Here is a 27488-nt window from a genome sequence, read left to right as displayed (position 1 = left end):
CAGCGATGTCCCCAGGAAGAACAGGGCATAATGTGCTTAAAAACCATTTTCCGGGCTGGTAACCCATTTGACTAGGTTACTTCTCTTGATACTGGCTTTCTAAAACTAGTTTGCGCACATTATGCCCTGCCCTCCCAAGGAACCAACCCAGGAGAGCTGAAGCCATATGTGAAATCAGGCTTTCAATATGGTTTCCTTGCATGGTCTTGTTCCTGGTCTTAGACAGCGCTTTTGGCCTCGGACAGACCAAACCAACAGCTCCAGAGCCAAGTAACCAGTAAACTGCAGATGGGGTGGGCAGGTGAAACCCACCTCCAGCCAGGTGCCAGAACAGAGGGCTGCAGGGCTGCCCACAACAGTCCTGCCCATCAGCTGGAGCACCAGCTGCACCGTCATGCCACTTGGCTGGTATATTGGAGCCCCAGGATTCACCACTCTGCTCCCTTTACCTCCCTCCACTAGCACATGGCATGCAGGGCAGCCGGAGGCACCTTTGCAGCCCCTGCTCCTGTGTCCTCCACCCCTCCACACACAACCTATGTGTGGGTTAAGTAGCAGGGAGGTCCCAGCACTGGCCCCCTACCCCAGAGTGAACATCACTAATGTTGCAGCCACATAAAGTAAAGTTTAAGAGGGAGCAGAAGTGAGGGTGTGCAGGTCCTGCAGGCACACTGAGTGGAACATCAGCAGCAGAATCAAGTGGTGGTGGAAGTGGTGGTGGAACGGGAACATATTCCTGAACATTCGGGGGCTGTGACAGCTGTGCACAGTCGCCATTCATCTCAATGGACTGTTAACTCTGATGCTTATGGTGAGCATTTAAATGTCAACATTTGTTATTATTTCATGGCAGATCATTCTATACAGAAACATCCTGCTGTTTTTGCATCCGGGTGGAGTTTGAGTAGCATGCTACTGACACCTTCCTCCTCAAACACACTATTTGATTTGGTTTATATCTTTATTAATGGTCTGTGAAAAAAGAAACCAGTGTGTCCATCATGACCACAATACCAGCATTGAAATGTTTAAGGAAAAACAAGTTTGTTTCTTAAGTTCATGTCACATCTGACTTTGCACAGCTTATCTGCACAGAAATGTGACTGTAACTGCCCTACAGATTAGCACGGGGTCTGGGGTGTCCTGAGAGTTGCTTTGAAACCAAGGGGATTAATTTCCTGTGCACTACTGAGTGTAAAGTGAAGCTTGTGAAAGGCAGACAGACCCAACATTAGATTTAATTTGCACACATGAATTTGTTTGACGTGCTCATTTTTTCTCCAGGATGAATACTATGCATAAATCTTCCCCTGAGCTATTTGCAGTCTTTTCAACTTGAGCCTTGCCATAATTCTGAGATGCATGTTCCTCCTCTCTCCCCCACCCCCCCGCGCGAACATCTAAATGCAACGTGACCCACATGGGGTGTGATGATAGGAGGGAAAAGATCAGGTTCCTATGGTTTAACGAAGAAAAGCAGGAATAGCTAGTAGGGCAGAGCCTCCGTTAACGTCCGTGACTATTTACAGCACCCAAGGATCTTCTCCAAAGTGTCTAAGTGGCAGCAGAAATAGTAAAACGGAACTATCTCAACTTTGTATTTCTAGCACACTCCAATTGATTCCATTGTATTGAAATCTCTCCTTGTGGGCACACGTATATACATCAAAGCTGCTTTTCAGCTACATAACATAGCCAGCTAAATTCTTGATTTGATGCATTTCTATTTTAAATAACTGTAATTGTTTTTAAATTGCATCTGGGCTCAGAACTCTTGTGTCAAGTTTCAAATGGAGCAAATTTTTAAGATCAAGTTACAAACAGGACAGATAATGGGAATACTGAGAATTTTAACAGTTCCACATGCTGCTCTAATATACTTATCACCTGCATGAAAAACATACAGAATTTCTGCCGCTGCTATGTCAAACAGGAGATTTCTCTTTGTTGCAATATCTCAAGGGGGGCTGGGGGAAACATCAAAATAGGGAGAAAAAGCACGCACTGCTACCCCTGACAGACACCTGGAACTGACAGGGCATCAAGCCGCTGAAGTTCAACCCAGCAACTCCTCCTCCCACTGCCATCAGCACCTGCTGGCCAGGAGCAATGCGGCACCAAGAGGAGTAATTGCAATAGGTAACTAACACTAACACAAGCTAAATTCCTTTCTGCACCTGGCTGTATGTTATAAATACTGGACTGTATATCAGGGAATTTATGTTCACATCTGACAGACGTGGGGAGTCAGGATGCCTGCTACTGGCATTGTCCAGAGATTTGACCTCTGCTTTTCCTCATTAGAATCAGGGTATTTAAAACACTTCTTCGAATGGAGCAACTAGAATTTTGTACAGAATACAAATACATTCAAGTACATATTTCAGGCTCCAGGTTGCACTTTTGCTGTGTCACCAGAACATAAAAAGTTGCCTGGTGCTGTAGAAGTGGAGATGAGAAATGCTCACTTATTGCAAGCTCAGAGTATTCTCGTATTCCCGCACTGTCACTGCGATTCCCCACCACCACCACCACCGTATCCCTGCATTCGCTGTGTTTTCAAGTGCAATGTGTTTGCTTTGATGATGCCTTAGCCCACAAATAGTCTGCAGTTGTTTACCCACTGGAAGAGCTTCAAATATTATATTCTCACATTTTTAAATCAGTGCAGACACCTGAGACAAAAAGTGTCCCAAAAGCTGCCTACAAGAGCTACATGCTGGTCACTCTTTCTTGTCAAGGTTGATTTATTGCCTCCTTGCTGTTCAATTTCACATTTTGTCCTCATCATATCCGTGGCTCATGATCATTCTAGGCTGACCCTTGTAGGGCAGGCAGGGAATATTGATAAAACAATTATCTGTTAGCCGTTCATTTGATTTTCCATTTCAATTACGGATTGCACAAGGCAAAAGGAAAAAGATTGCATCATTGATTTTTCTACCTTACAACAGTAAAGAGTTGCTTTGATGGTTATAAAATGAATGCAACTCAACCATGCTTTTAAAGGTCATATTTTTTGTTTTACTGTACTTTTTTAAAATCTCAGCATATGCAAGTCTACTGGAAAACAGCCTGTATCCTCAGATCAGATAACTAGATACAAAGCTACACAAAGCAAGGAAACACAGGTTAAAAAAAAAAAGCTTGCTCTAGTGTATTTGTAATAAATCTGATTCTTCCCCCAACAAAATTCTTTTGAATGATTTCACAGCTGTAACTTAGCCGTGTAGTCGAAAGCCTGCCTGCAAATGTTTCTCCTTGCATGCAGCTCAGGAGAACTTAACAAGCCATTCTTGGGAAAGTGGCCTCCTGCCTGATGAAAAGCTCCATGCGCTGCCTCTCGACTGCAGTATTATTGCACATTAGGAGTTTGTTCAGTTCACGCAATATGCAGAGAGCTGTTACAAAGAGAGACGTATTATCCCTACTAAACATAACTATGCTAAAACTTCACCTATCGGAAAGGATGATAATGTGCTATTGCTAGCCAGTGATCCAGGACGGTCACACTCACACAGAAATGGTGCTGAACCTACTACACTTCATTACGGTTCAGCGCATGGTACAGCTCCAGGGGATTTTCACATGGCCGACCTTAAGAAAAGTTCAGTCTTTGATCAAGGTTTAGTGTTCCTGGAGCAGCAACGGTACAGGAAAGGGTTTCCATTTTCTGTGCCATAAGGCGCCGATGTTGATCTCCTTAAAGCCCTAGAGTTTTCTTCCAAGACTGGATTACGCTCAGCAATTAAGGTAATGAACTAGCTGAGGTAACAAAGCATAATGATCTCTTTTGTCCTTTGAATTCTTATGAACTCCACTCATTCACAATAGTCTGGAATGCAAAGCTTTCTCAAATACTGTGCAGCTTAAAACTATGTATAAATGATTACTTCCATTATGCCTTCATGGGTTTGACATTTTTAATTTAAACACCTGTAATATTTAAGCATACTTTTCAGAACCAAAATACCCACTCAAAGAATGCTAGCTTACATTCTTGTAATATTTTGACATCTTATGAATATTATTTTAATGCCTGAAAAGATAATGTGATGAATCCATTACAAATATATCAAAATATGTGTATGTGGGACTGTTTCTTGCTTTTAATTCCAAAACAGAGGATTTTTTTTTAAATGAGGCACAAGCATCTGCAAGAGCAGTAATATTTTCCTACGTCAGCGTGTCGTGTTAATAATGGAAGCAGCCGAACCACATTGTCTCTCCAGGATACATGTAGGCAAATGCAACAGAACTTTTCCTTCAAATGAAGTCCTTCTAGACTACATTGAAATTCGCTTTCCAAGCTACAATCTTTTCAGAGCATATTCTTATTATGCAGCTATTTCACTTTTTTAAAGGGTTTGTTTAATGTTTTATTTATTTATTTAGAAACATCTGGCTACTATTTTTACATTTTTTCAAATCTTTTGCATGATATAAACCTTCTGCACAGCAAAATCCACTGCACTCTGATCTTTCATCTTAACACATTTCCAGCCCCAAATTTCACTTCAATCTCACCTCATCTCTCCATACTACATTAACCCCTGGCAATTGCCTTCCAAATGACCCCATTAAGCTGTAATTGCCTCAGCAGGCCTGCACTTTCGCTTGTAATTCTGTACCTCTCATCTCCCAGACGTTCTCTCAGCATCATTTCGTGTTCTGGCTCCCTTCACTGAGCTCAGCTTATGACCTCGCTGCACCATGGCCGAAATGACTACTAAAAGCATAACAGAGACGGAATTCCATTACTTATTTTTAAAAGTTCTCCGGTGCCCTAATGTAATATTCTTTGGGGACTGTTGTCAAGGATACCGAGCACCAGCCATTAAAACCTTTTGTTTCCCAAGACATTCCGTCTTTTATTAATAAATAAAGATAAAGAGAAGCTCATCCACCCTCCAGAAAGTCAGCGTGTTTGCAAGGGTCTGGTACGACTTCAGTTCCTGTTCTTCTCCCAATATTTAGAGACTGAGCAAGGAGCAGTGGAACACAGGCTGGAAGTAGCAGTGTGCTCTATAGTGGAAAACTACTACCCCAAAATAAATTAAAATCATTCTGCAGATGATTCTGCAAGAGCAGCGCGACATGGTAACTTTCCTTCCTCCGACACATGCTCCTTTCCCATCTGTAATGATAATTAAAGCTGAGATCTGAGTAGCCTCATGTATGGAACAGAACAGATCCAGGATAAAAAACTAAAACTATCAGATTGTTCTGTCCAAGCTAACAGTCTATCATGGATAATGGGCACACCCAATGGGGATGAACAAAACAGTCTGGAAAAAGCAGGTTAATCCTCTAACTGGGTTTGTGGCTCAAGTGTGTTAAGAAGGAATTGCCTGTGTTCATTGCTGTTGTGAGACGGTCAGGAGACATATATTTTAGATTGAAAATTAATTGGTACTGGATCCAAGCAAGCCTTTGTAGCAAGCAGTAACCTTTTCATTTTATGGTCATGACACTGAACTAGTAAGAGCTCTCTTCTCCCATAAAATATACAAACAGAGGCATGCTGAAAAATGGAGGTAGTTTTTTTCTTTGGCAGAGAAAGGGTTTTACTCTTAATTCATAATAAAACTTAGTGCACAGGCTGAGCATGGTTTTAATGGCAGGGGAGGGATATAAATTCAGAACTGGAAAACCGGTCGCTGGGTTAGAACAAGGCAACCAAAATTCTGCTCTAGTCACGTCCTTATACCTGGACCGTCGCTGTGGTACCTAAATGTCACAAGAGCCTGGCTGCAGCCTACCTCATTGTATGGACCGAGGCCCAATCCTGCCCACTGAAATTGATGGCAAAACTCCCAAAAGCTTTAGTAATGGCAGGTGCCCGTGCTTGGCCTCTGAGTCCTGAGTCAACACCTGCTTTCACTGGCCTGGAGGAGTGGGGAATGAGCGGAGGGTTTCACTGCAGGCTGGGCCAGTGCCGTGATGAGAAAACAACCACCTGACTTTCCCCCTCAGTTCCCATCATTTTGGAATGAGCCTTTTCAGTGCCGTTTGAGGCTAATTTCAAAGGTGGCCACCCAGACCATTTGGAGAGGAACAAGTTTTGTAAAACGGTGATACCCCCGTCCAGGTTTGTTTTGCTGCCCCGACAACTTGAGTTAAATTAGCAATGAGGTGTCAAGTCTGCAGATTTCCACTGAGTGGCTTTTCTGTTCCAAACAGCTCTGCTGTTAGAAGGGGCTAGCATGGAGAGTGACATCAGGGGACACTACACAAGCAATTCCTGGCCCTAGAAGGGTTATGGTGTGTCACTGGAGCTGGACAGGGGTCCACAGGAGAACAGTTGCCAGCTTGAAGCAGAGCTCCTGCGTTCCCAACCAGCTGGAGCTAAAGAACTTGCTTCTCCTCAATCAGGTTTATTTAAAAAAAAAAAAAAGGTTTGAGCTACAGAAAAAATAAAAGAATGGAGGCAAATTCTGCCCTCACTTACAGGACCCCATCCCTGCACCAGCCGACCTCCTGGGAAAAGCACAGATGTGGGTGGGGAAGGCCAGAATAAATGGGATAAAGAATAAAAATAAAATAAAAGGATTGTGATTTAGACCATATTTCTGAAACTCACTTAGAAAGTGCATCCCAGCTCCAGGAAGTGACTCTCTAAACACAGCACCAGAGGGCTCCATGTTTATTATCTCCCTAATGTTCTCAGTTTACATGTGCTACAAGCTTAGCTTGGGATCTGAGAGTCAAGCTGGGTTCTTTCTGACTTGCACATCATCGCTAAGGATAATGATTCTGTAATGGGTACTTAGTTGGCAATTCTGTTGCTGCAAAATAGAATAGACTCCAGTTCCTTCTGCTTTTCACATGCTGACTCTATGTGGTCTCTTTTCTGACCATGACTGCAAGTGCACTTCAAGTTCTCACACAAAAGAGGAAGTCACACTAATCTTAGGTGCATGAAAACCTAGTGAATTTGGAATGGAGGCAGAAATCCACCCAACAGGTCATGTTGGGCTTGAGTATTGCTGGAATCTAAACTGCTAAGGAGTTTCTGGTTGTTTTTTTTATACCCCAAGTATTGCAATATGAAGTTAGCACAGAATATTATCTGAGACAGGCTATTTTCAGGATCCCAAGTAAAAGCAGATTTCTAAGAGCTCACCATGTGTAAGTTTATCCTGGTTATACAATGGAGAAAGGCTGAATCTAAAGGAAAGAATTATTTTATGTATGTAACATTCCTGCAGACTGATACTGTGTTAACATGAATGTGTATTATAGTAAAATTGGGTTTCATAGCCAAAGTAGATTCAATGTTTTTCTGCAGGCTAGTGCAGCCACAATAGGCTAGAACTGAGCGAAGTTGTCAAACATGCTGATGTTTGACTTCAGTACAATGGCCCAGAATTGGTGCACTAACATGGAGGAATCTCTGTAAAAGGTTCACCCGCACAGCCCCTCTGGCATGAGATCATTCTAGGCTCCTTAGCAAAGCAGGTGGTTAGTCTAATCAGTTAACAGCTTTGGGCCGCCAGAGGAAAGGAAAACTAATATTTAAATATTACATGAAACCAGGTAGTGGAAGGTTTCTGCTGGCTCGATGTCTGGGCTTGGTCTGCTTCTCTGGCTGCGTCTGAGCTGAAGATCACAGTGAACAGCACAGCTCATTCTGTATTTATTCTAAGCACTAGGCAGGAAATTTCCATTTCATGCATCACTCACGTTTTGCAGTGATTCCACGAAGTCAGTGCTTACACTTCACATAAAACCAAGAGGAACTCTAATTGGTTTGTTGTTGCTATTGTTTGAAAATTCAGTTTAGGCTCATTGGGCTCCAATTTTGTTTGCATTTCAGTGAGGCTTGTGTTACTGTAGTCAAAAGCAAAGTCACAAGGCTGCATCAAAAGTCAGTTCAAGGAGTTTTGTTGTTTTTTTAAAAGACTTCAGGCGCCTCACGTCATGCTCGTGTTTCCAGGAAAGACGATGCCGTTGCTATGGGCACATTGGGAAGACACATCAACATGTCCTAACAAAAAGGCTCCAGAGCCACTACACCGAGTTATTCCTTCCTCTGAACTTCCCGGTGCGTCCTGGCTTCTGTTTCTGTCCTGTTTGGGTGATAAGTCTTGGGGACCATCTTTATTGGATGTCTTGCACAACACTGGACACATTGTTGATACTTAAATCAAGGTAATGGAGTCTCCCAACAAGTTCAATGGATGAGCTACAGTCTTATTGTGGGTTCTGAGATGAGATCACTGCAGTCCTGTTCGCAAGGACCACAACTGAAGACAATTGTAGACGAATACGTGCTGCCTTTAGCTTTACTCCTCCTATGTCTCTCCTCACTCGCAGCAATCCACAGGCTCTCGAAATCTTTCAGTCCCAGGTGGCAGAGGTGCCACCATAGGAACCTGTCATGGGCTAAGAGCTCCCAGGTAAGGAGTCAACATTGCAAGAAAGTTGGCCTTGTGAGTGTCCTTGTAAATGTTTTCTTGGTCTACCCCTAAAATGAATTCCAGCCTGCAATCCTCCATACAAGATGGCCTTCCATAATCTACTCTCAGCCATTTGGACCACACGACTGCACCATCTCAGAGGCACTCTCACTATAAAAGCTTAAATGCCTGCGATGTTGCCGCATTCAAGGACCTTGGTGTTTGGAACCAAATCTTGCCATTTAATTCCCATTATTCACTGTAGACATCATAGGTGGAATTAGCCCAAATGTTTTATGTACCATGGAAAAGTGGTCCACGTATTGCAACTAGAGAGGAGTGTAGTGAAGATGATGGAGCAGTAAATATCAATTTTGCTTGCAGTCTGACACCATGCTCATTCCAGAGATGATGCTGAAGTTTTCCAAAGGCATCGCTGGCTGCACCTATGCACTTTGTAATGTCGTCAATCATTGCATTTCATGAAACAACACAGCCTACGTAGCAAAATTTGTCAACAACCTTGAGTGGAATATCATCAATGGACACAACTGGAGTATTTGAAGTACTTCCCGGCTGAGGCTGGACCATGACTTTTGTCTTGTGTAGACTGGTTGTTAAGCCAAAATGCGTTGCTGCATGCACAAAGCAGTCATAGAATCATAGAAGATCAGGGTTGGAAGAGACCTCAGGAGGCCATCTACTCCAACCCCCTGCTCAAAGCAGGGCCAATCCCCAACTAAATCATCCCAGCCAGGGCTTTGTCAAGCCAAGCCTTAAAAACCTCTAAGGATGGAGAATCCACCACCTCCCTAGGTAACCCATTCCACTGCTTCACCATCCTCCTAGTGAAATAGCAGTCAGTGAGCAACTGAATGGCCTTGAGGTTATAGGCCAATAAAGCACAATCATCAGCGAACAGTAATCTGCAAATAATTGTCTTCATAACTTTAGTCTTAGCACACACGCGATGCATATTCAAGACCCCTCCATCCATATGGTACTGCATATAAATGCTATAATCAATGTCTCTGAATGAATCTAGTAGAACAGCTGCAAACATGATGCTAATAACGTTAAAACAAGAACACAGCCTTGTTTTACTCCATTGGTGACAACAAAGGGAACTGAGAAGCAGCTTTGGGGAAGGCCATGAACCTGCATTCCTGCATGAAAAAGATTTAATAATGCTGAAAAACTTACTGGGGACTGTGCACAGGCCATATCATTTTCAGAGTCAAAGACCTTAGTAAGATTGACAAAAACTACATATAGGTCTTGAATCCGCTCATGACATTTCTCCTGAATTTGCCAGAGTGCAAAGATCATGTCTGAAGTACCATGCCCAGGACAGAAGCCACATTGGGCTTTCAAGCAATATCTTCCCTGCAAGTTGATCAGCTAGCCAGTTTATCCTGACATGGGCGAGTATCTTTCCTGCAGTGGCAAGGAGCAAGATACCACAATGGTTATCGCAAGAAGCTCAGCTTTTGTTTTGTAAAGGTGAATAATGTGGAGAATCTTTAAATTCCTGTGGCACAGACTCCTGTTCCCAAAACCTTAAGTAGAGGCCGGTGAGCTTCCTGATCAGCTCCTGGTCCCACATTTGAAGATCTCTGCAGGAATACCTTCTGAACTCACAGCTTTGCCATTTGCTTGACAGCTTTCCATACTTCAGATGTTGACAGAATTTGTCTTGAATTGGAAGTTGTTCAGGGTCATCAAGGGCTGATGCTGACATGGTGGACGGGAAGTTCAGAACTTTATTGAAGTGTTCAGCCCATCTTTTCAGTATGTGTCCATCATCAGTCAGCACCAGTGACTCACCTGTATTCCAGATAGAGGTGGTACCAATTGAACTCTGGGCGGTACGCGGTCTTCAGCTCATCAAAACACCGTTTGGAATCTTTTTGGTCTGCTGGTGATTGAAGCTTCTTGGCTTTCATTTTCCACTTCCTTCACGTGATGCAGCTTAGCTCGCACGTTACACTTTGTACACGAACAAGCCATCTTTTTAACAGATGACTTTTTATCGCTTACCTATGACGTTTGAAGAGCACTTCGTGGATGTCAGGAGTTGCTTTATCCTCAGCATCATTTTCGTCAAATGTCAACTAACAATTGGCTCATAGTACAATACTGTAATGTGCTTCCTCAGCGTGTGCTCACCATTAGCTTAAATGGAACTGAAATGCTGCCTAGGCCTTGCTTGACCCTCTGCACAGGAGTGAATTTCACCCTCTCTCACTAATATACTATCGCCTTAGCCACTGGCATAGGCTGCTAGCATGCTGCCAAAAATCACCCTCAGAAATGCCACAAGTACACGAGTGAAAATTACAAAGACAATGTAGCTCCTTGTCGTTGGCCCTGCAGTACTTCTAGTTCATCAACCAAAGTTCTTCTAGGTCATTAACTAAACCTGAATTAGAGGGAGACACTACCATCATATCCAGTTGTACTGGGACACTGCCCATCAAAAGTAGCATCTTCTAAGAAAAGCATGCACTGGGGGCTGTGCTTCCTCTGGGGAGGGGTCATGGTATCAGTGCTACAGCAGATGCAAACCTGAAGAAACGAGTCAGATTTCTGACACTCCCAAATCCCCTTACTCTCTTCTCCAAGAGAAGAATTAAGCCAATTAACTCCATGCCCCATTTATTTCTCACCTAAATGTGGAGAGGGCAAAGTCTCTGACCTCCCAGAATGAGGGAGGCCATGGTGTAGTAAGGGTCCAGTCACCACGTCTAATGGAAGAGGGGAAGGAAGCAGTGGTCAAGCAACCAAAATCTGAATGGGCATTTTGTGATTGCTAGGGAACACTGGCATGCCATCAAGAAGCAAAGGAGAAGAATGGTGTGTGACACACAATTTAAAATCACCAGCGAAAAATGGGGGTTGGGGTGGTTTTTTTCCTGTAAGTCCATATCAATACAGCTGACACTGCAGGACATGGTGGCCACACAAATCAAGTACAAAACAAGTAACCAATCTCCATGGGCCCAGAAGAACACTGTGGATCTCATCTGCACAATGATGTTGCCAGTCAAGCAGGCCTTTAGAAGAAAAAACGGGAGTTCCCAAAACTTTCAAAGAAAATCTTCAACTTGGGAAAAATTTCTATTTATTTCAAAGACTTCCCAATCTGTGAAAATATTTCTGTGAGACATTTTAAGTGCCAGCTGCAGGAATGGGCCGCAATTATGCATGGCACATCTTCACTGTTCTGTGCCTTTCCCATTTAAATAGGACAGCTATAGGACAATTCCTGTGTGCACCATGGGAAATGTGGAACAGTCCCACAGCTGGTATTGTACTTAGGGGAGATGTTAGGAATGACAGCTTGATAGGGTAAAAGACTCAGGCCTTGGAAAGTGTTCTCTGGGTCTAAAAAAGTGTTCTCTGGGTCTCCTGGTAGCCTTGCTTGTGCTGCCATCTGTCTGGTAACAGAATACAGTAGGGGATCCAGCAGGTAGCACTGACTCTAGAACCAATGGAATGGTTGAAAAGAAGGAATGCACGTTGGTAACATAGCACAGAGAGAATTACTTCTACCCCCATAGAGATACTGGAACAAGAGCCACAAAAACAAAGTGTTGGAGGCCATATCAACCAGGCACATACCCACCCTCTCCGACCAACCATGCATGCACACACACACTCTCCATCTCCCTCCCACCCTCAACACCCCTAAATCTTCCAAGCCAGGCTCATGACAGAACAGAACTTCTAGATACATAATGCAATTCCAGCAGAAACTACTGAAACACAAAATGCACATTGACACACAAATACCACTAGCAGCAAAAGTTTTGAGTGGCCTGTCCCAATTTCAGAGTGCTAGGGAGAATCTGGATTAGCGCTTGGGGATTTTCTAACCAACCCCTGAAAAGGGCAGCACCATCTAGGGAAACTCCATGAGAAGACTCTTCCATTCAAAGTCCTCTGGAGTCTTTTATCCCACTGGGAATTGAAGTCAGCAGTGGCCAGCTCTGGGACTGCTCTGCTGGCTTTCCCAACAGTCTAGGCTAGGACAGGACAAAGGTCGGTACAGAACTGGATGCATGATTCTAAACAGAGGGACTTGGTCTCCACATTAACTTCATTAGACAGATTCTTACATTATACATTGAACCCCAGAGGATGGCCTGACATGGGGACCAGGAGTGAGCAATATAAACACCTGCAGAGGCAGAAAGTGGTGGGCTTTGTCTCGGTGTAGAAAGTAACTGGAGATGAACCTTCCCCCACTCTCTGCACTAGGAAAACAATTGTTCATTGGGTTAGATGGTACATATAACATCACACACCTGTGCACAGCTGGATGTGCCGGACAGTGTGTCCTCAGCTGAACACAGGAGGATGGCAGAGGCACAGGGTGGATTTAAAATGGATTCTGGTCAGGGCCTTCAGAAAGGGACATTCACAGCATCGTGAGGACTCTTCCACCCCCCAGGCTGGGCCCTGGGGTGGCTCTTTCCCACTAGGGTACATGTGGTGAATGAGCCTGAAGAAAAGCTGGGAGTAACCCCGGAAAATAGCATCTGTAGTACTTTCCCTGTTCTTATAGCTCAGTGTTTGGTTTCCAGTGATGTTAAATTGTGTAGGAAGGTTTACCTACCAACCTAGATACTCAGGTACCATGGAGTGCTATGGAATGCCTGTCAGGAAGCAAAGTAAAATAAATATCCATGCATGGAACAGGCACTTCCTGTCCCTCTGTCGTTCTGCTCCTCACTCTCTGGCGGGACCCAGAGCATAGTATTGGGCCACTGCTAACCTGCCCCGAGGGCTGGCTCCTGTGGGAACCGCAGGGTTTCTTCCCATCACACCCCCCGTGTGTGAGAGAGGCAGCGTGACGGTTTGGGTAGCAGTGGCATCAGGATGCTGCTGACCCTCAGTTCTGTGTCCACCTTTCCTCAGGCACGGATGCTGCGGTGCAGGAATTGGGGCTCGGGTGAGAGCTAGCTGCCTGAAGCTTGGCCCCGATAAGACAGAGGTAACGCAAGCTGGGGCTCGCAGGGCTGGAGCCAGAGGGGCAGATGGGCCAAACCTGAGTGGTGCTGCGACTCTGTATGCCAGGTTGCAGCCCTGGAGCGGGAAGCTGGGCCCAGGAGCTGCCAGTGCAGAGTGAGTGTGGGAGGGGCTCGCTCTCCAGCTGCCCCGCCCAGGCCTCACCTTTCAGTTCCCCCACTGGACTCCATGTACGGTGATGGAGTGAACACTACATTAGTTGGTGTTCCTTCCATGGCTACATTTCCCCCTCAGACCTTTGCCATGAAATATATTAAAAATGTCCATGCCTAAATTGTAGCCTTTGCAAGGCCCTGGCGTTTGTATTGTAAAAGCACATGTGAGTGGACGAACAGGGACATTTTCAAATAGACAGATAAATAAAATCAATATTTCACATTATACCCCTGACGAACCCTTGCTCTAAAGAGGAACTTTCTAAAGCAGTTAATTTATATTATATAGGAAACGCATTTGATGATTTCTGCTCCTCAAATATAGCTTCTAACTAGTAGCCCACTTGTGCAAATCTTGAGTCAGTTTTCCTTTCCATTCTTCCGTTTTCATTACTGGCAGATGTAAGTGTTGTTAATTTCAATGCAGTGACAAATACAGGCTAATTTTGTAATACCCCCAATTAGATAATCTCCCTTCATCCCAGGTGTATCAATCCCTCGAGTACAAACCTGAATAAAGCACAGACAAGTTCTAACATTAAAAATGTCTCCTAAAAGGTAAATAGTTAAAAACAAGTTGGAAGGAAATTCTTCAGCTAATAAAAGACTCCAAGACACCCTAGAACAGTTCCTCCCAATTGCCCCATCCGGTGCAGTATTACTCCGTAGTAGAAACAAACAATGAGTACTAAATGCATCTGAAGGCCCATATTATAGATGTTTCATATGAAACAACATATCCTTTTCATAGGCAAAAATGATACAAAGCAGAAGCTGACGATAAATTTTTCCTTTCAGTTTTAATCAGGCTTCCCGTTGTAAAAGCGCAGCAGACAGTGACGCGAGACACTGCCTCCCAACTTCGGCTCACCTTTGCAGTCCCACAAGGGACACCATGTCAAGATTGTTCAGCTTTTTTGATGAGTGCTGCGTGGGTAACTAATGTGTAAATGCAGATACGTCGAGAAAGCAGTTTTGACAGTGATGTATTGCAACTGGTTCCAGATGTCGGCAAGGGATGCTTGGCCAGGCACCTGGGGCTCGGCTGCCACACAGCAGCGCCAGCTCCAACCCAGCCTGCAAATAGATCACAAGGCTTTAACTCTCCAATTATAATCGTATTAAACAACCATCGCTTGAGCTTCTGCATCTCCTCTTCCAGGACAACTACAAAATATTTCTGTGTTGTTGCTCAAATTTTAATTTTAATGAAGGGAAGATAAGCTGCAACATGAAGCTTAGCATTAAACCCAACAGTTTGGCTGTCAATGGAAAACTTAAAAGCAAGCTGTTGAACCAGCCAAAATTAACCTTATATTAATGTTTAACTTGTGTTATTATCCTTACACCAAAAGTTGCAGATTACACACGCTGAATGTTTAATTAAACATCCCCTAATTACTAAAGTAAATGCTGAGATTGCTCAACAAATGGTACACGTCCTATGGAAGATTACTAACAGGTAGTGGATCTGCCTTTGATAGTAGAGCAGCCTGCTGCAGAAGGCTGTTTTAAATGAGACTCAAGGAGGTCTGGATTCTTCCCCTTTCCTAATTGACTGTATAATCTGCTAGAAATACATTTGCTAAATACACAATTTACCAAACTGCAATCTGTACCCATTGGACCAAGAACCGAGTGATGGAAAATCACCTGAGCTCTCCCCAGTTATACCCACACCAACAGGCACACTCCTGCCTGGTAGCAGCTCCCACGGCTTCCACTGAGCACCTGGCAGGATTGCTTCCACAAGAAAGAAGAAGAAAGGGGTTAAAGAAAAACAAAACCTGGTATTGAAAGCATAAAGCTTAATTAGCTTGATAACAATAGTAGTAGGTGCACCATTAATGCTGATGAGCTGCAGGAAGATATGACCAAAGGAATAACTAGGCAGGGTACACATTATACTCCAAAGGACAGCATTTTACCTAGAAAACTGATAAAGTTGCACTTCTTACATGGGAGGTGTTTGTAGCTCAGCTCCAACATAAACGTTTGGTCTAAAGGGAATTTTTTCAAACAACCTGTCTGTCTCCCTCCTCTTTCAGTACAGAACTCCCGGCTCCAATCAAACCAGCTCTCAAGGGATCAGCCCACAGCTACACTCGCTCCAGGTGGTTTCGGTACCAGGCATTCTCTCACTGATCGAGATAGGGGTAGGAAGCAGGCTTGCTGCTTATCCCTGAACAACGAGGGAGACCTAGGTTACTGATTTTCTCTATATCACATCAAAGGGTTCAGGGCAAATAGAAATGAGGAATGCTCGTTAGAATTATGCAGCAACTCCGCTTTCCCACAATTACAATGCACACTCCCTTTCCTCCCACCCCGGATTGCCAGCTCCGTAGTGGGTTTGAAGCCCCAGTGATCAATAACCTCTTACTATGAGTAAACTGTTTAACTATAGTCTAAGCTGGTGTGTTTGGTCTAATGTCACTTGATATATTGGGGGGGTGGCGGGGAAGGGGAGACAGACTGACCAGTCTCTGTTCCTTTTCCAGTTGGATCATCAAGTTTATTTCTAACCTTGCATTTAAATGATCAACCTGTAAAATTTTATTACTAGCACAGACTACACTAATGAATGGTGCCAGATAGCACAAGAGCCGTAAACTATTACTTGCCTTCTGCTTATAAGGCCTCTGTTATGACAAATCTTTATTAGCCATTTGTGGCATGTACTTCACTCTAGGTAACATAAACCAGTTGGGTAGGTTTTGTTTTTTTTCATCTTATGCAACTGGAAGACTTGAGCTTCTCCTGTCAGATCTTGTCCTAACTACAAATCAGTGTAGGTGTTTGGAGCATTTTGATTGACCAAGGACGTTTTTACAATAAAGCGCTCTGTGTTTTGGGACTGTGGCTGAGAGCCTAGGGACCTCTCGCTCCATGAGGCAAGAACCAGCCAGTAACACCCCCCCACACACACACACCGTACACTGGCCAGTATGCTGGGGAAGTGATGTAAATACCTCACCAATAGGGGAACAAACCTGCTGCAAAAGCCATGGCAATGTGCCCCTGGATCCTGGCGTGAGCAGCTCCGCTGAGCACTCCGTTCCTACTTTGAGTAGGAATAATCTGGGTCCGTAGCAAGGAGCAGGGGAGACATGCACATAAACATGTGGCCCATGGCCCTGCTCCACAAGCCACGACCTGTGATGCCTTTCTGTGTATCCTGCCGGGGAGGGGATGTGGAATGGCACCTCCGTGTTTTTCACATGGGCCAGCCAGGAGCTGGGTGGCCACCTGCTGCCAGTTCCTGGTTTGCTGGAGTGCACTTGTATGTTCCTTTCTCCAGAAGTCGGCCCATTATTTTGTCATGCATTTGGGGGTTTTTTAATTGGACTTTTCAGTGTCTGCCCTGCACAGCTCTCCCCCTCGTACCACGCTGAACGGCAACCAAGTGAAAATGACTCAGCCCTGAAAAGAGAGAGAATTGCTGCCATCCCTGAGATTGGTATTAGAGTCCACCCTCGACCGCCGTATGGACCCAAAGTTGCGCTAAACCACTCTGAGAGGACATTGTTTTTATCCTAACGGTGCCTCTGTTGTCACTGTACCAAATGCCACTAGTGATCCAACCTCAGAATACAGCACGTCCAGGAGAGCAAGCCAATGTCTCCAGCACTACTAGATGTGTATTTTAAAGTAACTCATCATTCAGAGCCCAATAGTATAATAGGCTCCTTTCCTTCCCCTTTCCACAGGCCCCACACCCATTACAACTGCATTACAAGGGTAAGGGACCCAAGGGCTGGTCTGCACAGTGTTATTCCTCTCCTCCCCTTCCCTCCCCTAGTTCCTGCTTCCTCACTCCCCAGCAGCAGCGTGTGCTCCTAGGGTGCAGCCGATGTTTAGGGAAGCATTGTGGTGCATTTGTGATCAGGTTTTCCAGCTGAAAAGATGGTCCCAAGGTCTGTTTGGCAGATCTCCAAACAACCTGGGCAGCTAATAGCAAACCTGAATACTGGGCACGCAATTCAAAGGGTTGGGTAATAGAAAGGAATGCTAATTCTTCCCTCCTTTGTTGTTCAGAAGAGTGGACAGTTTACCACCATGACATCCACGTTCTGTATGGAATATGCCATGTGGAGGAGTACGGCAAAGAGGACAAGGCGCCCCCACAGCCCAGCAGGTTCCTACATGTATGACAACCTACTAAACATGAGAGAAGAAGTCTTATTACCTGAGTACTCTGCTGCTGCTTTGTGCCATGGACTGGTCATTGCCATTGAAAGAAGAGGAGCTTGACTAGGAACAGACATGCTCTGAGGATCAGATGCACATTATTCTCTGAGAAAAAAAGGCCTGATCCAAAGCCCACTGAAGTTAGTGGGAGTCTTTCCACTGACTTCCATGGGCTATTGAGCAGGCCCAGAATTCTTCACAAACCCATCAAACAATGTACACCTACAGCCGTCCGTGTAAAACACGGCAATGCAGGCTTCATTCAGATCTGTGTGTTTGTACACGGGCTGGGTTCGCTGAGCTAATCACTGGGAGACACAGAAGCACTGGACAAATCATGTTTCCAGTGAGATGTGTTAGACCAATACTTTAGGTATCTTATGAGTTGATATTACCATGATCGTGTTTTATAGCCTTCACCTACATGGAGCATCACAGAGTAAGCGTGCCTGGACAGCAAGACAGACCTATGCTGGTGTTAAGGGAATACCGCAAACAAACACTGTACCACTCTCACTCCTGATTAAACTACAGGTTAAGAGCATGAGCAGAAAACGTTCCAAATGTCCAAGAAAATCATTAAACACATCGAAATTTAGGCCTCAAAAAGACAAGGCATAAATGAAACTAGGAAACACATTTAGAGGCTAAGTTGGGAAGCCCTTTTTTCATGCAGAGAATGTGGAATGGCCTAGCGGGCAAGTTTAGTGAGGCAGAAACACCGAGATCATTCAAGAAACAATTAGATACCATCATGTGGGGAACAGAGTACTTAAAAGGGAATGCACCCTGATGCTCCAATAGGCTTTTACTCAATTTAACAACATTTCTTACGGTCTCACATACTTTGGCAGCCTTTCTTCCACGGCTGGGCAGTGAGTTGTGAAGAACTTTCTCAGTTACTAATATTTTAGAAAACAATTCCCCAGACGGTGCCAAGATGGGGCACAGTCAAACCTCCTGTTGTAAAAGGAAGCAGCATGCAGACGTTTACATGTTATTTCTCTACAGCTACACTTTCCCCACTCTGCAGTCTATGATGTTCATTTATTTGTTACACATTAAAATCCGGATACTAAGCGGTTTACAACCGAGAAGCAAGCAGACCCTTAACCAAAGCATTGCCTGGCACAGCCTCATGGTAAAATCTGTTCTGCTGCTGCTTTACCCTTTGGATGTATTGGCGAAGCAGGCTGTTCTCAGCTGGCCCCATGGGAGAGCAGCAGCATGGTGTGCTGCCGTGTAGGAGACTGGGATTTGAGACCAACCACCGAACACGCAATCTCACAGGCCAGTGAGAGAAGACACATCACAGTGGGGATATATTTAACCTCTGAGAAGCTACCGAACATACCCTCCCTAGGACGACTGTCCTCTCAAATCAGTGCACAATACAGGAGCAATTTCAGGTTCCTCTGAAGCATCAGGTATTGCTGGAAGAACAATGCTGATCCAGATGCACCAAGAATATGGAAGCTCCTAAGTTCCTAACACAGAAAACTCCCACATCTCATTGACACAATGTACACACGGTGTCTTGAACTCACCAATATTTCATTATTTGCATGTGAGCATCTACAAATGAAAAAGATGAAGAAAAAAGACATCACTCTAGATGCACAGGGTTTGGGAGACACTGAGGCGGCCTGATTGCTCATTACAAAAATCAAAACATGCATATTGGGACATGGGCATTAAGAATATGCTGCTTAAAATTTGCTCTTTATCTGAGAGACAGCATGAGTGTATACCATGTGATGGAGCAGTTGCTATGGTAATGCTCTTTATTGAATAGCAGACTAAACAAGTACATGAAACCCATTTACTGAATAACATACACAAGTGCATGAAGCCCACATAACATGCAGCAACTGCTGCTGCTTGTCCAGAGCCACCCACAGACCTTGAAAAAAACCTAAGTGCTGAGCTCCCCCCCCCCCCCTTTTGTTGTGGATATGCCTATTTCCCAGAGCTGAACTGCCTGGTTTCATAGCTGAGCCTGCTTCATTTTCACAGCAAGGCACCCATCGCCCCAGGTGGGGTGGCTGAGGGAGGCCGTAGCCATGCAGAGAAGAGACTGACAGTAGAGCAGATGTGTGTAAATGCATGTGGAAACTTCACAGCTACTGGTCTTTTCTTTGTTAAATAGGGCATCACCTCTCTACAGCTGGTGCTGGCTTGTCTGTAGCTGTATACTCTCCCAAGCAGTCTGAGTTGTGGGCTTGGATAATTGCTACGCCTGAAAATGAATCTGATAGAAACAACTTTATTCTGTTTGCCCAAACAAAATCTTTTCAAAGCGCTAGAGAATGATTTTACAAATAGAAATGGCCGACAGATTGGCATAGAGATGACCCCAGCACATAGGTTCTGATCAGGCTCATCTTACTCACATGATTAAGGTTTGCAGGATCAGAACGATAGCCAGTAACTTTCCAGATTACTTGAGGAACAAAGTCTTCCAGTGCCTAGCTGGAGCCATGTGTGGTTGAGGCTGAGAAGATAAGGGAATCGAGACTAGAAATCTACTGGGCTCTGCCTGAACAGCTTTGAATCCTGATGACAAAGCATCTCTCTTCACTAGTACTTTGATTCCATGGTGATGGGTGTACCAGGAGCATCCAGACAGACACGCAGGGATTTTCTGAACAGGTGTGCTACAACAAAATGGCTCATTATCAGGGAATTTACAGTAACGTTCACCTGCTCACCACGGAAAGGAATTGGTACCAGTACTAATAAAGCACTGGAAACATACAGATGCGGGTTACTGGAGAAAGAGAGAGACAAAAAAAGAAGGAAGGTACCATAGAAAATAATCTCATGTGAATGGGTTTTCCCTTGAATGTCAGATTCATATGGTTTCCCCAGCCCTTGGTTTTACACAGTAGGAGTCTCTTCTACACTGCAGGGGTATCTGGGAAGTGTGCAACACAGGGCTGGAAGGAACAACAACTCAGGCAGAAGTTATTCTGCTCCAGCGACTGCAAGGGAGAGCTCTCTCATGCGCCCAGTGCCAACCACTCGCACTAACCATACAACTGTACTAATTATGTCTGGACTGCATGAAGCCATTTCCTTTAAAAACACTGCACCTCAACAGTATGCCATGAAAAAAAAATCACGCTGCAAAGATCTCCATGACACAGGGAGAGTGCACAAGGGGAACAACAATAAGTTTGCTTTCTGCCATCATTTACAAAGCCCATTTGCAAATATTACATTCTTATTTCACTTATTTAGGGAAAATTAAACAATTCTTCATAGCTCAGTTTAAAAATAACTCCACTATTAATGCAGGGCCTTTATTTAATCACTGGCTAATTTACTCCTGACAGAAAGTAAATTCCACTATTTTCTGTGAGGCTTTATGAAATTGCCATCATTTTTAATTAATTCTTAATTAAAATATATTACACCACAGCTTCTACCCATCTCTCTTGATATTCTAACATAATCAATTCAAGACCATTTACATATCATTAATTAAAAGCCTTCCTCTCTCATCCTTAAAATCATAATGAGGCTCTATTTCTCATTAGCAGCCTTTAAGGGATAAAATAACAATACAGACAAGAACGAATGGTAATTTCAAAAACCTCTTTTCTACCCTTAAAGCTTTTTAGAGTGGACAGTGAGGTTTTCCAAAGTTCTCCAGTTTAGCAGTTTCTGAACATCTTGCAAGATTTTTGATCTGTTACATCATAGCCCCATATTTTCCACTAATACAAGCTACAGTAATGGAATGAATGGACTTTTTTTTTTAATTTCACTTTTTGAACATGATATCTAATGACCTGGACAGGAAATAGAAACAGGAGAGCCACAGTTTGAGACTATGGGAAATTAAGCAGATTTCTATATTAATGCAAGGACAGTTCCCACCCTGTACACTAAAATCCATTTATCATGGGGTACTCAAATCAGAACAACAACATTTTGCCACAGGAGTCCACTTTGGGAATTGGCCACAGGGTACATCTAATATAAACTCTAAACTATGTGAAACAGATTGTTTTAGCCATGAAGGCAAAAAGCCACAGCAAGACAGATTTTCTTCTGCTTTTTTGTTTCTGACAAAAGCCATGATACCCAAAATCATTTTCCATAGCTGCACACAAAAAGGTTTCAAATCTCAAGACTTCAAATATGCATATGGGAAAATGATAGATAGAAAGTCAAATTTATATGCATTATTGTTTTCTAGTACATGCCAGCGTCAGGATGAAATATACCACATTCACATTTGTAAATACGGGCTGAAACAGGGCAGATAGTGTTAAGTTCCAATAATTAAGCTCTAGAGTCAAGAAACATTTTACACATTTGTAAATGAGTGGTGATATATGCTGCTGCTGTAAAGAATCACCATTTATTGGTAACGAAAGGTAAAAATTAACCACCTAGTCAATGATTTTTTCCTCATCCAGAAGCTTAAAATGGCATACAGTTCAGGGAAGATTTATTGTAACTCATGACTTTTAACCTACTATTTTCAATATTTTGGCTGAAGTTAGGAAATTAATACAACCTCCATTCTGTTTTTTATTATTATTAGTATAAAATAAAATTTCACTGCATATCTTCTGCCTTGAGCAGCTGAGAGGGAGGCTGCCTTTTTAATACTAGAAAGAAGCTGAATCAAACCTTAATTTGTTATTACATTTTTAAATACAATTTATTATTCGCAATTATTTCCAGGCAAGCCCTGAGCAGAGAATGGAAGCAGAACTAGCATCAGAGAGGGGAAAAAACAGCACAAAAAATCAGATCTGTGTCTTGAAAATTTTATGCAGAGTTATTGTCACCCACATTAACTATATCTAGGTGCTGCATATCAGGCAAATCAGATTTATATCACTGTCTTCTGCCAATTGCAGGTGCTCCACCACAACTTGTCAAGACAGCCTGTCTGAGTCCTCACACGTCAGATAGAATCACAGCACTTGGTGTTTTGGTCTGTTGACAGCAATTTATTTTGATGTGTTGTCACAATATGGAATTCTTCGATGCTCTGCACCATGGTGCCAGCTAGTCCTACTGTACTTTTCTACTGCCAGATGCTACAGGTTTGGGGAGGGACAAAACACTGACAATATAAAAAAAAGGATTTTGTAAGTATTGTGAAGATGCCATAGTTAAAACATGTTTTGCAAGACATACTCAGATGCTATGGAATCCCAGATCCTGCATACCACTGACTTTACAGCAGAGCAGGGATTGCCAATCCAAACTGTTAGAACAATTCATGTCCTTCAAGAAGCCGATATGTGATCTCGAAGAGTGAGAGATTTTTTTTTTTTAATAGGGAAATTCAAACACAGTTCTCTTCTCCTGGGGCTGATTCTGCTCATTCCCACTAATACTCAGGGCTATTCATATTTTTTCTAGCAGTACCTCGTCCATTTATTTATTTACTTAATGATAGTTTCGTAGATTATAAAGCCAGCATGTGATCTAGTCTGAGCTCCTGCAGCACACAGGCCATAGGAATTCCCTGAATTATTTCCTGTTTGAACTAGAACACACCTTTTAGGAAAATATCCAGTTTTGATTGTAAAATTGAATGTGATGGAGAATCCACCCTAATCTTTCGTAAATTGTTCCAATGGTTAGTTACCCTTATTGTTAACAATTTGCACCTTATTTCAACTCTGAATTTGTCTAGCTTCAACTTCTAACCATTAGATCTGGTTATACCCTTTGTCAGATAGACTGAAGAGCCCATTATCAAATTTTTGTTCCCCAAAGAGGTACTTATACCTTACCCCTTAACCCTCTCTTTGTTAAGCTCATGTCTCTCATTATAAGGCAGGTTTTCTAATCCTTTAATCAGTCTCATGGCTCTTCTCTGAACCCTATCCAATTTATCACTATCCTGCTTGAATTATGTACACCGGAAAGTTGCACCAATGCCTCATACAGAGGTAATATAACCTCCTTGCTCCTACTTCAGATGCACGTTTATATATCCAAGGATCTAATTAGACCTTGTCACTGTATCGCACTGGAATCTCACGTTCAGCTGATTATCCATCATGTCTCTATGTCTTTTTCAGAGTCACTGTTTCCTGGGTTAGAGTCTCGAATCCTGTAAGTAAGGCCCTTGTTCCTAATTGTATAACTTTACATTTAGCCATATTAAAACACACACTGTTTGCATGACCAGCTTACCAAGTGATCCATATTGCTCTATATCAGTAGCCTGTCCTCTTCATTATTTACTACTCCCCCAATCTTTGTGTGATCTGCAGACTTTATCAGTGATGATTTTATGTATTCTTCCAAGTCATTGATAAAAATGTTAAAGAGCATAGGGCTAAGAACCAAACCTTGTGGGATTCCCCGGGAACACACCCACTTGATGATGATTCTCCACTTACAATTATACCTTGAGACATGCCAGACAGTCAGTTTTTAATCCATTTAATGTGTGACAGGTTAATTTCGTATTGGTACCACAGGACATTTTGATTAAAACCTAGAACAAGTCAAATGCCTTACATAAGTCTAAGTATATTACATCAATACTTACCTTTATCAACCAAATTTGTAATCTCATCAAAGAAGACATCAAGTTAGATCCTGTCAATCTATTTTCCATAAACTCATGTTGTTTGGCATTAGTTATATCATCCTCCTTTAGTTCATCAATCAAAACTACATTATTTAACCCAGGATCGATGTCAGGTTGACAAGCCTACCCAGGTCATCTCATTACCCTTTTAGAATACTGGCAATTCATTAGCTTTCTTCCAGTCTTTTGGACTCTGCCCAGTGTTCCATAAGCTATTGAAAAAGCAACATTAATGGCCAGAGAGCTCCTCAGCCAACTCTTTTAAAACTCTTGGATGCAAGTTCCCTGGACCTGCTACTTAAAAGTGTCTAATTTTAGTAGCTGCTGTTTAATATCCTCTTGAGTTACTTTTGGAATGGAAAAAGTTTAATTGTCATCAGATGAAATGACTACATCGTCTGGGTTTTTCCGCAAATACAGAACAGAAATAATTATTCAACACTTCTACCTTTTCTGCATTAGTATTGCCAATTCTATTATTTCTATCTAGTAATCAGCCAGTACCATTGTTCAGATTGTTTTTGTTCCTAATATACTTCAACTCATTCTTGTCCTTAACTCTGCTGGCCACTGATTTCGCCTTATGTCCTTTTCCTTCCCTTAGCAATTTTCTACCACTTCAGGCTTATTTTTTAAACATTTTTTTTTGCTGAAAACTGCAGTTTGGTGGATTTCACATTGAAAAAAACCCACATTACACCATGTGATACAATGTCTTGTGAATGATATAACCAGATTAGACAAGATGGAATGGGATAAAAGACATAATTGTTCTTGCTTCTTAGCTTCCTTTTTAACCTTTTAAGATGATTTGGAGAAAGAACAAAATCTTTTAAACAATTTTTCATGTTATTTGATTTGCATATACATTTGTTTACAATGTAGTTGAGACATTTCATCTTAGTAATTGAAGGGGATTTTGCCAGCAATAGAAGCACTATTCAACACAATTGTACAGAATTGGCATTTTGGTACTGAAGAAGTCCAGACAGTAATAAAGGTGGGGATGGGGGGGTGGGGCTGGGCTAGGACAGAGGTGGACTGGCAGTGATGTGTAGGCAACCTAAGATTAGACTGTGGAGGGTTCTATAGGTGGCTCAAGATTAAGGTGCCAGTCAGAGCTGGTCAGAAGCCCAGATCTAGAATTGGTTAGACCTGAGCTACTTTGGCAGAACTGTGTGCAGAAGCTTGTCATCTTGTCAAGCTAGTCTATACAGCAGGTGTAGGTGACACAGTAGTAAAAATGCCAGTTGCTGGAAGCATCGGCCCCATTATGGCACTGCATATGGCACTGCAGTGGGAAATTTTAAGAGAAATGGTATAATGTAGGCCAGGCCTCACTGAACAATAGGTCTCCAGAAATTAGGATGGAATCCAGAGACTAGCTGTCCTATACACGCAGGGTCCGAAAGCCATCAGCACCTAACCCTCCTTGGCGTAGCCAATGTGGTAAGAAAGACAAGTTCAAATGGCTTCTTCTAATCTTAGGCCAGATGCTTGTGGGACAAGATCCTTGCCACTCAAGTGTAGTAATGTGAGTGGGAGGGTTGCATTTTCCATTTCTTCAGCAGTCCCCAGGCTGTTGTGTTGATGAGGAGCATCATCTCTCGGGTTGAAGCCCCTTACCGCATCATCTTTGGAGTGGGAGGGAGGGACATGTTAAGCAGAGGAGAAAAAAGTGCTCTGTTACTACATGCGATGGGCCTCTCTTAAGCGTCTTCGTCTCCCATTCAGTTTCACAGGCAGCAGGCTGAGCACAAGAAGCCCTCTCCGGCTTCCAGAGGTGCAACTGCGTCACTCAAAGGCAAACACAGCCCAGTGTGAACAGAAGTAACTGAGGGTGAGAAATGACCCTGGAGAAGGGAGTTTATCAAAAAGATCCATGTGAATAGAAAATAAATATCAGAAGTAGGAGTTTTGGTAAGAAACTAGGGTATGAGCAGAAGGAGGCATGCAAGGAGCCCCCCCCCCCCCCCCCAGCTGCAGAGAAAACTGAAGTTTTTGTCAATTCACCACTAATTTCAAAACCCTGTTAAGGCTGCACCATGTAACTGTGGAATCAAAGTAACTTCCAGTGGTACCTTCAAAAATTCACCCGACCAAGGAGCAAAATGCTTTTGTTTCTCCATTACAAAATATTGGCACATTAAATCATTTTGGCTTTTGATTGTGATTTTAATTATTTTCCCCCGTGGTCACCATCTAAAAAGCAAATGAGCTTTCTTGATTGTGGAGGATTGCTACAGGCCTACCATTAAAGACCAAAAAACAGTTAAACATAAATTTATCCTGTTCTTTAAACTTTATTTTTGGCTTTTGTCAACTGTCCCTGAACTTAGCAACATTCTGACTTCAGAATTTCTCTTGGCCCCACCTTCATTCATCTCTCCCTTGCACAGGGCCCTGCTGGGCCCATCTCCTTCCCACTGATGTTAACTGAGCATGAGGAGATACTGATGAGAGAGTCAAACCTGTCAGGAGTAAAAAATGAAACAAAAAGAAGTAAGTAAAAGCAGATAATTCTTTTCAAGGACTTCTTGTTTAGAAACAACCACACTCATCTTCAAACCTTTGAGAACCCAGGTTTCCTTTTTCAACAAGGTGTCTCTGCAGATATTTGCCTTGCTTTGTTATGGGACTCCTGACACTCCTAATAGAGTGTCCACTTCTAACTAAAACAAAAAACAAAACAAAAACAAAACAAAAACAGTGCATTTGTACTGCCAGGCAATAACCTTCACATTTTACTCTTCATTCATAATGAAAATGAAGGGCATATGACCTGCATGCTAGGTGGCTTTCAGGACATATGCAAGCAATTGTAGGAAACCTGGAAGTAACCACTGCCATCATAAAGAGACTGTCTAAATGTGTGCAGGACTTCAACAAAAATAATAGACTTTGCTGACTGTGTATGATCTTAGCACCATATAGAGAGGCCAGTTGGCCAGGAAAGGAATTCCTGTATTGTACTACTACCATGTGAAAATCTGTTTGCAATTATTTTTCAGTCAGAAACCTGATATCTTTATTGTATCACTGTTATTCCATGTTTATACTGCAAGAAAAAATAACTAATGCAATTTGATACTGTACAAAAGCACATTGCTAGCGGAAAGAAAGCTGTAA

General features: G+C 42.9%; 1 protein-coding gene across 5 annotated transcripts in view; it reads right to left on the bottom strand.

The window, feature by feature from the left end:
- The window catches only part of PBX3 (PBX homeobox 3), a 167477-nt gene that overhangs the window by 96049 nt on the left and 43940 nt on the right, over positions 1–27488 (bottom strand). The window contains exon 3 of one of the 5 annotated variants that reach the window (XM_065572122.1): positions 4632–4729. The exons of the other annotated variants lie outside the window; for them this stretch is intronic. Coding sequence (XP_065428194.1) covers positions 4632–4638 — 7 coding nt within the window. The 5' untranslated portion in view covers positions 4639–4729. The remainder of the gene's footprint in view (positions 1–4631; positions 4730–27488) is intronic. 5 annotated transcript variants of the gene reach the window in all.

The sequence above is a fragment of the Chrysemys picta genome, chromosome 18 (assembly GCF_011386835.1).
Source record: "Chrysemys picta bellii isolate R12L10 chromosome 18, ASM1138683v2, whole genome shotgun sequence".
In the NCBI taxonomy this organism is placed as follows: Eukaryota; Metazoa; Chordata; order Testudines; family Emydidae; genus Chrysemys; species Chrysemys picta.
Note: the sequence above shows the minus strand (reverse complement) of the source record. Positions and strands in the feature narration are given on the sequence as shown.